Source organism: Cygnus olor, chromosome 1 (genome assembly GCF_009769625.2).
Source record: "Cygnus olor isolate bCygOlo1 chromosome 1, bCygOlo1.pri.v2, whole genome shotgun sequence".
In the NCBI taxonomy this organism is placed as follows: Eukaryota; Metazoa; Chordata; class Aves; order Anseriformes; family Anatidae; genus Cygnus; species Cygnus olor.
Window position 1 is genome coordinate 61,937,218 of NC_049169.1, and position 13,458 is coordinate 61,950,675.

A 13,458-nucleotide genomic window follows, 5' to 3' on the forward strand; every position below is an offset into this window, starting at 1 on the left:
ATGTATTCAAAGATTAGAAAGACACAGGAGTCCAACAGAAGAAAAAATATGATGTGATCAGATAATTAAAGGCAGTAGCACAATAAGTATACACACACGTTTTGAAATAGGCAACTTTAATCTTGGCTTTTTCTAATTTGAGCTGTTGGCTTCGTAGTCATAACAACATTTGTTTAACAGAGTATGTCATTGCATGGATTAAAGAAACAACAGCATAAAAATAAACACAAACCACTGAATTTACATCTCATGTCATTGAGTTGATTCCACACAGAGCAACATCCACAGCTAACACACTCTCCTGCCTTTTGAGCTAGTGGGGGAACTGTCACGTGTAAGGCTGTGCTCCCCTTTGACCTAGAAGAGATGGGTGGTATTCCAGTACATTTCATAAATATATATTGACCCCATAGGAGCAGGAGAAACAAAATACTAAGTTCCATTGCAGACTTTCCAGGAAATCATGCCATAGTTTGACTTTATGGCATAGACTTTTCTGAGAGATTTTTCTGTGCATATTCCACTTCTGCTGTTTTGTTTCCTATCACTTTCCTTGTGTGATTTCCTCTTACCTTTTCAGTCCTGGTCTTCCCCTTTGGTGTCCTGTCCCACTCATATCCTTCCTGTCCATCTTTGTGTATTTCTCCAGATCTCACAGCTCATGTTCCTGTTCTTAATGCTAAACGTGTATGCATTGCTCAGCCAGGCCTCTTTCAGATCTTAGTCCTAATACCTCTTCCTTACTAGTTTCAATTCCAAGCTCTTCACGGTCTTCTTCCTTGGTGTGGCAAGGTGTTAGAGAAGTCACTGACAGCCTGGAGGGGATGAGCACCCTCTCAAATGTTCTCAGACAGGTCTGGTAACTACCTCCATTGTGTTTTACTTCCTGACATATGAGGATTTTAAAATTGAATCACTAGTGCTGAAAAAAACTAGCAAACAGCCAAGCCAACCGAAGGAGGCTTAATTTCTGTCAGTAGAATAAACAAAAAAGATCTGAAGAAACACATGGCTTAGATTTGTATGGGAAGAAAATCCTTTCGTACAAACTTAGTCGTATTAAAACCATGCTGGAAAAGTCAAACCTCTTAATTTAAGTGTCTGAATATTTTCGATTTCTCTCACAAGAACTTACATGGTTCTACACACTTCTAATATCAGTGGAAACCCTCAGGAAAATGACATTCTTATAACATCTTCAGTAGTGAGGATCCTTTATTTGCTACATTAAACATTTACAGTCTAATGTCTAATCTTCCCTTTCCCCCTTGAGGTATGTCAGAATAGGAATGAGTTTTCCTGGCATTCATATCTACCTTAATGATCTGTCTTGGGGCTGTTTTGTTTGGGATTTGTGTGGGTTAATCATGGTGTTAAGATCACAAATTGAATCCTTTCATAACAATAAACGGGGAAGTTAATTGAATTTTACTTTTTCTTGATGGTGTAGTGTGCAATATTTTCAGGCTTCTTCCATTTATGTTCTCAGTACTATTAAAGAGGTCGATAGCTTTAGGTATTCAACATAATGGACAGTTAATAGGAGTATTTTTTCTTTGTTTATAAATTCCATGGCTAATTTCATGAAGGCTTAGGAAATCACTACTAATCTTGCAGTCATTAGAGCATCACATTAGCCATACTGCTGTACCTACCTCACCCTCCTCCTGCTGATACATGATTGTGGGTAGCACTGCTAGGAACAAAAAGCTTTCCACGGTGCTGGTTCAGAATATGAAGCAACTGCATGCCTGTCTCATCTCCTAGGGTTCTTGCACTGCTGCTCATCACTGCAATACTAGAGTCTTTATCCACAGCTCCTTGGACAAAGTTCTTTTCACCATTTAGAGAACACAAAGAAGCTAGGAGCTGGATGCAAGCAGCCAGAAGAGCAGGTGCCTCAGGAGAAAAATTTCTGGCACTTGAATGCTGTGGCTTGGCTTGTGATCTGAGACTATCTGATATTTTTGGCATATTCCCACACATGGATATATCCATGTAGTCACAGGAATGGACAGTGTGTGGGTGTATGGGAAAGTTGATCTGCGGTGCTTGTGATCTTAACATGTGCAAGGCTTTGTCTTCCCCTCCCACCTCTGACCTGACACATCTAGTAATGACTGTGTCCCACAGCACTGTTTTGTACTGTTCACATCCTCAACCACACTGAGCTATTCAGAAAAGGTAGGAGTCCCTTTATTCCCTAATGAAAGTGTCCACAATGACATTGAATGCCAGGCATTGTATGCAGGTTAACTTTATGCCTTTAACTGATTCATCATAACTTACCCCATTTCGGCTTTGTAGCACAGCATTGCCCTATATTTAGAAGGAGCAACAATCTCACATTTTCAATCCCATTGTCAGCTAGTAAGGGTTTGCTTTTGTTTCCAAACAGCAGCTATTGTGAAGCGTTTTGAAAATCTTGTCTGCACAATGTGTTGTGCATGCTTACTGTGGTTTATGATATAAATGAGGGCTGGAAACATTTTACGTGCTGGAAGACAAATGGATCTCCCAACTCCCAACCCCCAACCCACCCTCCCCAAAAGCAACTTTTGGCATGCAAAATTTTAGCTTATATTATAGTGTTGTCCATTTTAAAAGGTTTTTAAGCGAGCATGAACCAAGCGGGATGGAACCATCTGAGACCCACCCAATGCTCTTGGCTAGCCATTGACCCATAAAACCAGAGGCTGTGCTTGTTCCGGATTTCCAGGTAGCAGAAGTCACACAGCTCTTTTTAAGAGCAAAGTCACATGACCCAAAATTCTTCTATAGCCACCAAGAACAGATGTGATGTAATTTAATTACACTTGTGAATTATCACTTGCTTCTTCAGTCATGCAGAAAAGGCTCAGAAGTGCCACTGCTAAACTATGTATTGCATACTAGTGCTTTCTTTTCAGATTTCTTTTTGGTGTATTTCTTTAGAATTCCAAATATTTCTAAGGTCCTTCTGTTTTGGGCTGTCTGGAACGGTGATGGTTAAGGATTGCCATTCTGTGTTAGCTGCATCATTTCAGTGGGTCAAAGCTCTGGTCCCCATTAAGTGCATACACTCCTTCATGGAGGAAGGAATCGATAGACAAGACAAAATATGTGGTGACAATTTATGACAGTGGTGTAGCTCCCTAGTGCCTTTGTAACTGTTGGAGGAGTAGTCATGTCTGCTGCAATTCACTTTTTAGTGCTATAAAAGACCTTAACAAACACTCCTTCAGTAAGGGCTGCAGAGGGATCTCCTGAATTGAAACTAGATAGTCATTAAGTACTCTTTGCAAAGAGCTTAAGGGTCTGCTGTCAGAGCACATTAACCAATAGCGAACACTAAACAAAGAGAATCAGTCTGTAACCCAGGGTGTCAGCAGACGTAAAACAAACCTAGCCGGCAATTGACCCTCGTTCCACTTGTCTCACAAGCTCTGTTGTGTAATGAAAAAACCCTAGAGGTTGCAATGAGCATTGTTCCCTGCTGGCCTTTCTGAAAAAGAGCAGGTGGATTGGGATCATTATTAGATGTCAGTGTTACTTCAGGAGACGTGCAGGCAGCTCTCTTCTTTCCTAGTTTTACTGCTTAGCCCTTCTTTATTTCCTCATTTCTCCCTCCCTGCTGTTTGTTGTTGTTGTTGTTGTTTTGGTGGTGTTTTGTTTGTTTGTTTGTTTCCTGTTTCTGTTTTTCCCTGACTCATAGCTGCTCTGCTGTTTAAATTGCCTTCCGAATATGATGCTGGCAGCACTGGTGATGTATCTCTGGAGTCCTGCCCTGGCCTCTGAGGCCCATAATGACCTTGGCAGCTGTACGTGCTGCCTGACTCTCCTCCCTGACACCACTAAATTTCTCTGTATGCTTCCAGCCTCAGTGGGCCACAAGAACATGAGCCACAGAGACATTCCCCATTACCTGTTGGCACTGTCTTGTTCACTTATCAGGATGGAAAGCTTCTCAGTAGATAAGTATCTCAGGGTCCCTCTTAATCAACTTTTTTTGAATGACAGGAGGAGCTGCAGCACAGTTATTTTTTCTAGTTACCTCAGTACTGTCAGTGACCTTAAGTTGCTTCTTGTTATTCAGTTACCAAAATCGTTTATGAGATGATATTCTTCTCTCCTTCTGGAATACTTCATGTGATGATTTAAATCTCTCTCCTGCTGCTTCCCTATGTTTGGGGGCATTGTTTGATTAAAGACCCTCCAGGGAGAAAAAAGAACATAATTTAGAGATTCAGTTTCAGGCGTTCAGGTGCTTGAGGATTTTCTTATTTGTTTCCTTTTTATTTAATGAGTTTTTGGTAGGCAGCTCGCCTGATACCTTCCTTGTAGACTCACATATGTTTTCTCTTTCTCTTCTTCTCTTTCTCTTCCTTTCTCTTTCTCTTTCTCTTTCTCTTTCCTCTTTCTCTTTCCCTCTTTCTCTTTCTCTTTCTTTCTCTCTCTCTCTCTCTCTCTCTCTCTTTTTTTTTTTTTTTTTCCTCCTAGTGGCTGCAGGAATGGAATGGTTGTGAAAAGCATGTTATTAAAAATGCTGCCTTCATCTGAGGGAAATTATTTGCTGTATTTTTACATATTTTTTTTCCCTGAGAAAATATGGACATGTGTCAATGTTGTTTGTAGATGGAATAATACCTGTTTTGACTTAAAAGCACCCTTACATCAAAATAGTACAACGCTGGACAGTTTTGTCTTAAGTGAGGCTGTGACTTCAGGGATACCTTTTAACTTTGGTTTACTTTTACTGTGGATGCTTACTATGGTTGTCACATTGCTTTGGAAATACAAAGCTGAAGCTGATAACGTCTGAGTATTTTTTTTTCCCTTAAATACTAGTATAAAATGAAGTGAAGTAATATCCATGCTGCAGTTTTTTTTTTTTTTTTTTTTTTTTTTTTTCCCTGCCGAAATAAGTAAAAGTATAATTATAAAATAAATACGTCTCTAACCTTACTTATGTCAACAAACAAACAAGCTCAGGCTGGAAAACAGAAGCAGCCCTATTCTTTCATATTAGTTGATGCAGTTCCAGGACAGATCTGCTAGAGAATAAAGAGGAAATCAGAAGAATACTGTTTACAACAAAATCCTAGTAGAATTTAAAAATAAATTAGAGAATATATTTATTTTTTAACCATCTAAGTATTTTTTTTCTTATTTTTCAATACTTTGAATCATTTCTGTAGAATTTTAAGAGTTTTGAAAATGAAATTTCACTCATATTTGAATGCACAAGAACACCTCCCTGAACTCTTGTTCTGCAGTGTGTTCTTTTCTTTGCATTAAATAATTGATGTTCACATTAGACAATGAAATACAGAATTTAACTAAATCTGCTTTAGCTTCTTCAGGATGAAAAGCAGTTGAAAGCCAGAATCTTTGATAATTACAAATGGGTAAGACTAATGATATTTTTCATCATAATGATGAATATTATGTTCCTGTTTTTAAGTGACTGTTAAGATATAGATAACAAAGAGATTTAGTAAGGATATTAAAAGCAACAGCAACAACAAACCTATTGCAAATCTTCTTTTAAAGTGCAGCAGACCTCATTTAAGGACATTTTTTCTTTGTTTTTGCTTTCCCAGCTATCCCCTTAGGAATTATAGTTGTACGAGGAGATTGTGACTTGGAGACCTGTCGGATGTACATTGACCGTCTTCAAGAGGTGATTTTTTTTTTTGTGAATTTAAGTGTCATTTAGTAATCTGTGCTCTGCTTCTTCTAGTCCCGAGTGCAGAGGTCTAATAGTTGCAACAACCTTGTATTGAGAATACTGCAGTTTGCATACTGCTGAAAACAAAACTTAGAGTTATGATATGCTAACAAAAGATGAGTAACACTGAACATCATTTCCTAAACAGGAAATAATAGGTCACACTGAAACCATTTAAATGATAGCAGAATTGACATGGATGATTGTGTCTACTTCTGCTTGAACATGAACAAAATACTAGGATTCTTCACATACATTGCTGAAATGATACACATTTCTTAGCAAAATAGCGATCAGAAAGTGTGTTATGTAAGGATAAATATAGTATTTGAATGTATCTAATTATGCAAATGTCATTCTCTAACACTGCTATGGAGTAAATAGAGACACCAACACTAGATATCAATTTGAAATTTCCAAATATACAGAAATGTATGCTGATAAACTAAAAACAATGTTGCTTTTATCATCTTGAATGTCGTGCCATAAGAGAGTTCATTCTACAGTACAGTATGGAAAATGGAGAATCCAAATACCCCATTACCTGAATAATTTTAAATGTGTATGCACTAGTGATAAAGCTGATGTATTTTTATAAGCATAGTACCTCTCACTGTTTCTTAATCTTTTACGGATATCTTTCAAAACCATTTTCAAGTGTGAGGACTTTACATGGGTTTCTAAATAGCTGTCCCAATTGACATGGGAGCTATGGATCTCATTCCTCCCCCTAAACTACATGAGAGGCACTGAATTTGCTGTGATTTTGAAACTGCCACTTGCATCCAGAATATGGACCATTGTATCTGACTACAGGTTTTCACCTTTTTTGCATTTCAGACCTGATTTATGACTATTATTGGGCATAAAAACTTACTGTAAAGCAATGTATACTTAAGGTATCTGACGATGGAAAAATACAATAAAATAATTGGGATGATGTTCACAGCAGATTACAAATGACATGTGATCTCAGACTGTGTTCAAAACAGCCTAATATGGACAGTATTTGATGGAGAGTGGTTCTGCAGCGATGGAGGAAGCATGGCTAGAAAATGAATTACCACAGTGGTTGTGGAGGAATTGTGTTTCTCCAGCCTTTTGCAAGGGTCTTATTTATTTATTTATTTATTTGGCTTGATTTGGCTCAGTCCCATATGCTGGGAATGGAGGTGCCAAGGCCTTCTGCACTCTGCCAACTTGCATGCCAACTAGGGAGCTATAGCCTGTAGGCCAGGCTTTTTGGTAGGCTATATAATAAGCTAAAATTGTATGACAAAATATCTGTCAAAATAAATTAGATTCCTGAAGCCTGCTAAGCGGCACAGTCATTCTGATATGACCACTGTGGCATGGGGTTGTCTTAAAACAGGGAGAATTTCCAGTGGTTTTCCTTAGTGTATTAATTGCTCAGAAATATTTGCAAAAAAAGAAAGATTTAGGGCTTATAGCTTTTTTTTATTTCATTTTGCTGCTGATATTTCTAAATTTAGATAGTTTTTATGGAACAAATACATCTATGATATGGTAAAGATCCATTAACATAACCTCTGTATAAGTTTTTGTAGGCATCTTTTTTTTTTGTTTGTTTGTTTGTTTTTGTTTTTTTGACCAAATGCATGCAAATCTAAGCTTTAAGTGAGCTTTCTATAGCTGCTATTCTTTGGTATTTGTTCAATGCCCTTAAAAACAGTGAGAAATACTTGCAAAATTATTTTATGGTGCTTGCCCAACCACTTCATATAGCAGAACTGCAAATAACTTTTTCATGATCGGCACGTCTTTCATCCTCCTACTAGGACCTACAGTCGGTATCTTCTACTACACAGAGAGTTCACTACCAGGTAAGATGAACTTTCTTTTCATTAAATGAGAAAAAAAAAGAAAAAAGAAAAAGAAAAAGAAAAAAGTTAACAATGTAAACTGCACTCTGCATTTGAACCCAGATTTTCTTTTTATGAGAAAACGTGTTAGAGGAATTTTTGATTATCACTTGCCCCTGAATGATGGAAGTTCATTCTGGTTTCCCTAGGACAATCCTTTTTCTTGCAACCTTATGGAATCTTTAAAATTAGCACAACATGATGTGCCTTGCCTCTTGAAGTGATTGGAAAAATGTGTGCTTTAGGACAAATGACAAAAGTAAAATTGTTTCTCTGAGAAATGGAACAACATGTTATATTGCATAGATGTAGTAATAATGTCTACCAATGAGAGAAGAGGTGTACTAGAAGGCCTAACCTCTAATAATTCTGTGCACCACAGTCATCTACCTCTCATTTAACATAATCTTCAGAGTAATTTTTGATCCATCCTGAACATAAATCTGTCTTTTGTATGTGATGACATTCTATTTCTAGGTGGCTAGTTTTCAAAATTGTGTTCTTTGTGTGTTTTACAGCTATATTCTACAGTTTATACAGTACAGAACTTGGCTTTATAGTTGGAAACATTGTTCAAGAGCACATATTACTCTCAGTAAAATATTGCACTGCACAATGCTTTATTTGGGAGTAAACTAATTTAGACTAACTCTACTGACTCCCAAGCTAACTTGACATTAGCGCAGAGACTTGACACAAACAATGGTCAGTTGACACAGTGCCTGGGACCACAAGACTTAAGCTTGCGTGGTGTTGATAGCCTTTTCCTAGGTTTAACAATGAAAGTCTTGTCGGGATCAGCAGGAATGTGTTCACTGAGAAAACATGCAGAGATCCAGTGGATAGGAATGCATAGTGGTGAAACTGTAGATGATTTCTCAGGGTTTAATGATTACCTGGGTGATACAGAATTCCGGTTTGGCAGGACTTCCAGTAAATGTGCTGAACCCAGGAAGACACTATGAGAAAATGCAGATTTGGCATGTTTTTCTAAAGTTGTCTTTTTCATATCAGTTCATGGTTTGTTTCTGCATTTCTGCATCCAATTTTAACCTCATATTTTTGACATTCGTGTCAATCATTGCCCTGGAACTGAGTTTTAGCACAACATTATTGTCTAGTGAATTGCCTAATAAACCAGCATGTATTATTCTGTTCCACTCCCTATAAATTAACCTGAGTGGCTGCTGACTGTTCCATGTGTAGGAAACTGCCTGAGGTAAAATGAAGAACTAAATCTGTGCATATGGTGAGGGCCAAAACAGAGAATGAAATGTCAGAAATCAGCCCCATACTTGGCTCTAACCTCTGCAGTTACAGCAGTATATAAATTAATTGCCCAGCCATTTCCTCTAGTGCACATCATTGTGAAATCCCTAACTTTCTATCAATTTTTTATGATGCTGCATTTTGAATGCACCCCCTCTGTGTTTTGTCTCCAGTACTTGTTTATCCTGAATTCTTCAAATACTGCTTTATTCTCAGCAGATTGTTTCTACAAACTGTCTTGCTAGGTCAATTTGAAGTTTGTTCCGCATTTGCTGGCATCTCTCTATAAATTACAGAAGGGGATAAAGGGTATGAAAATGTTCTTGAGTTGATGAAACTGTCCTATCTCACTAATAAGGTGTCGTGGGTTCTTTTAGGTCTCATAAACACGGTTTTCTTGTTTGATTCCTCTGCAGCTTAACACATGTGGAGTCGGCAAAAACAATATCAGCAAGCCTGAGTGCAAATGAGAAAAATGATGCTAGAGTTGTTCTTCATTCTGCTTTCTTTCTCTAACAAGCTAAATGTATATGAAATATTATTCTCATGGGCCTGAGACTTCCCAAGCTAGTTCTGCTTTTGAGCTGGAACAGATTCTTCAAAAGAGCCTATGCAGTTTGTGACTTGAGTTTACATTTACCAGCATTATCACTATCTTCATTTTCCCATCGTTATGTATTCTGCCAGCTCTAAAAACTTTTACTCATGTCTCCTGTTCGTATCATCTACCATTTTCATATGCATCATTATCTGTGGGTGCTTTCTTCCTTCTTTCCTTTGTATCCCAGCCCAAACCTTTACTCCAATAGTGGGGTAAATATTAAGACATATACAACGTTATGCATTTAGATATATTGAAGTTAGCAAATGTAGTGGATTTCAGAAAGCCCTTGATTCTCACACATACAACTCGACTGTGATAGAAGTAGACCTAAATCCCACAACTCAATAAACCCATACTAGAGAAAGGAATAAGTGTAATTAAAATCTGATATTTCAACCACTGAGATATGTTTTTTGGTCCATATCTCCAGAAATAGTTCATGTTGTTGAGTTTTATGCTGTCCTCTTCATCTCTCCTGTAATGCACAGAAGTTGGAGACAAAACCAGTACATTAGGGCAATGTTTAAGGGATCAAGTAAAATCTGTGAGTCTAAATATGGGAGACAACTGAAGTTTGATTTTTGTCAGGGTGGCTACAGATGCAGGTATCAAGGATCAGAAGTTTTTTTTTTTTTTTTTTACTTGAGCAAAATCTGTAAGATGCTGCAGTAACATTGCAGACAAGATCTGTTGCCAGTACAATAGCCAAGCTCCAAATTCTAGGGCACTGAGAAGAAGCCACATGAGCTGTCTAGAGCTGTCTTTGCTTTTCTGTCCTGGATAACCAGAAAGGAAAGGCAATAATAGGAGGTTTCAGTCAATTCCAGTGGCAGAAGCTAATAAGATGAATCATACAAAACCTGTAATGATACCAGATAAAATTGTTAACATTTTGCAATGGCATCATGCCAGGCACTGAGATCAGTTCACCTGGCTGAGAAATGAGTATCTATCAAAATTTAAAGTGCTAATTGTCATCACAGCTGCCTGAAAACAACACAGCGCAAGCAGACACTCTGCTGACCGGGAATATAGGGAAACCAAAAACTCGTGTATCCATACAACATCAACATAACCTCTTTTTTTTTTTTTTTTTTTTTTTCCCTCAGATAGATGAAAATGTGTCAGATACCTTTATGTAAATCAAAGAGTGAGGTCTGTCTCTTGACATATGAGGGCATCATTTGCTCTGTAATCAGTTTGGAAATCTTTTTATCCACTCAAATGGAAATGACAACTTCCTTCAGTATTCTCTGAGATTTTCCTCAGGTTGAAGAAAGCAATGGGCTTCTTCCTCTCAGTCTTACTGACTCATGACTGGGCAGCCTGGGGAAGTGAACCAATGAAACACCCATTTTTCTGTGGATGTATTCTTTATTTTTTTTCTTAACTTTTTCTGATGCATGGCAATTTGGGTTAGAAATGTATTAGGAATATGTCAGATTTGCAAAATGTAAGATAAGTTGACGTGAAACAACTAATACTTCTAGGGTTTATTGATGATATAGAAAACAGGCAGTAAAAACAGAGTAAAACATATAAAATAATTCAAACCTTCGAGAATCTGTATGAATATTCCAGGTGTGTTGGATGTGTATGATGTACCATAAACTTTCATTTTCTGTGGTGGTGTTTCTACAATTTCCCTCTTGTATGCAAAGCAGTCTCACTTTCCTCCTTCAAACCATGGACGTGATGCCAGCTGCCTGAGGGATTGGTGGGTTTTGTGTCCCTTGGAGTCTGTCACGTAGGCTAGATGCCTTTCTAAAAGTCTGCTGTAGTTCGGACTGGAGTGGTAACTTTGAGGCACGAGCTGTAGGGTGGATTTCTGTGTTATGCTAGTGGTTAAGAGTTCATAGTCCTGTTGTCAGAAGGCTGGCTGAAAGCCCACGATTGTTTGAAATCTGTTTTTGGAACTTGCTCCTTTAGCCAGCCTTTACTTTCTGATGCTAGACCCTCAAAAGACTACTCACCAGATATAGCTGTACAATTTCCAATACAAAAATATTTTGTCTTGCATCCTGCAGACAAGAAAGGTGGTGGGCTTCTGTATGATATTCTGGCAAGTCCTAGTGAGCTCTCATTGTATCCTCGTCTGTGGTCACATCTCTATGTTATGAATATATATGGATACGCACGCACATCCTGTGCTTTCGCACATCCTGTGCTTTCTGTGCATAGCAATACTTTTCTTAAAGGTACTTTTCCTCCCCGTTGCTTCCACTTTTCATTTTCTTGCCTTGTGCATTGGCATACCTGTCCACAGCCTATTGTCTTCAGGAAAAATAAACTTTAATCTTGAGCCAGTATGTGCCTGAATTTACATCATTTGCAGGTGTGCTAATTTTACTGCCTAAGATGTAAATAAGAATAGAATCTGGCTCTATGCAAATTTTGGGTGGGTGCCCACAATCTGTGCTGTTGTGTTTTGTCCTGTACAAATCTGTTTGTGTTTCGATGTTGTGTTCCAGTGGCTTTAGGAAGTTAGCTGGCCATTCACTGGCAGCATGGCACAGAGTCATGGCCACCTTCTCCTTTCTGAGATCCCTTTTGTCTCCAGCTCATTGAGAGCTGAGAAAGCAAGGGGCAGGCTGTCTGAAGTCCTTTGTTCCTCCCCAGCCATTTGGTTTGGTTCTTGAAGTAATGTCCCTTGGTTCCCAAGGGGCAGGTCTTTTTAGCCAGAATGGGAACAAGTTGATGCAGGATGTCTGCTGTCTTGGCTGATGGTGGTCCCCACGCCTGCACTGTCTGTATTTTGGATGCAGAGAATAATTTTTTTTTCACCCTGATGTGTATTTGAGACATACTAGGAACAAGTAAAGTGGGCAATTGCTTTGAGTGGCAGATTGACAGAGGTGGGAAACAGTGTAAAAACACTGCTCTGGAATAAAGGAAAATGACATGCACACATCAAACAAGCATAGTAATTAGAGTTCATAGCTGTTGTTTGTTACTGATGTGTATCTTTGACCTTCTCTTTCACCTCCCTCTGTTTTCCTGTCCCTACAAACAAAGGGAGCTGTAGACAACTGAGAAAGCTAGTTTTGATGCAACACTTTTTGGTATTGCTGAGCTGAAGGGAAGATAGCTGAGGATGTAGTTGAAGTTTCTTTACAAAGAGTAAATTGTTTGCTCTCTTGTTATAATACATTAAATTTGTTATAATACATTAAATATAATTATAACAATTATAACAATTATTATAATACATTATATTATATACATTAATTATAGCAATTGTTATAATACATTAGAACCTTGATGTCAGTGTGGAACATATCCAGTGAATTTGAGTTATGCAGGTATTGCAAATTGTGTGATATCAGTAGAGAAAAATAAAAAAGCGGAGGCTAGGAAATAGTCCTTTTAAGAGATTTGTTTTTTTTATTTTATGTCATTTCCCTGTCCTATCCAGGACCAAGAAAGCTCTTTCCCAAGAGTGCTTTCTGTTCAGAGGCTCTCTCCTAGATGGTGCTTCCTAGATGGTAAGTGCATCTCCCTTCTGTTGTGCCTAGCATAGTGCTTGCTTCTGATGCAGATGTGAAGGATAACACATCTAAGAGTACCATCACAAAGGGGTAGCTTTCCTTCTTGCTTTGCTGAACAGTTGAAAACGGAGCTGTGTGCCCCCCTTTCTCCTCTGAAAAATGAAACAGGGACTTCATTTAGCAATCAAAATACCTTCTGTAGCATTGTTGCCCCCAGGAGGCATGTTCTTCCATGTGTCGTTTGGGATTTGTGTTATTAGTGTCTATGCTGTGATGCAGCACTTATCACGTGGCGGTACCTGGACTCATAGTACAGATGCCAAAGCAGACAGCTTAACTGGGCTTTACATCAGGCTCCAGAGCACTAGAATTAGCAGCTAAAATGGATGGCATCTGCTTTTGCAGAAGCTTCAGCATGTGGTGACTGATTTTTTATTGTTCAAAACAAAGCCAGTTTCTCCTTGATGGTTTCTAATCACTTTTCCTTGTCGCTCATGAGGGAAA

The 13,458-nt window shown here is 38.3% G+C and overlaps 1 protein-coding gene across 1 annotated transcript in view; it reads left to right on the forward strand.

The window, feature by feature from the left end:
* Nucleotides 1-13,458, forward strand: part of DGKI (diacylglycerol kinase iota) — a 212,287-nt gene that overhangs the window by 145,720 nt on the left and 53,109 nt on the right. Inside the window, 3 exon segments of the mRNA XM_040561335.1 lie at nucleotides 5,583-5,662; nucleotides 7,510-7,554; nucleotides 12,882-12,951. Coding sequence (XP_040417269.1) covers nucleotides 5,583-5,662; nucleotides 7,510-7,554; nucleotides 12,882-12,951 — 195 coding nt within the window.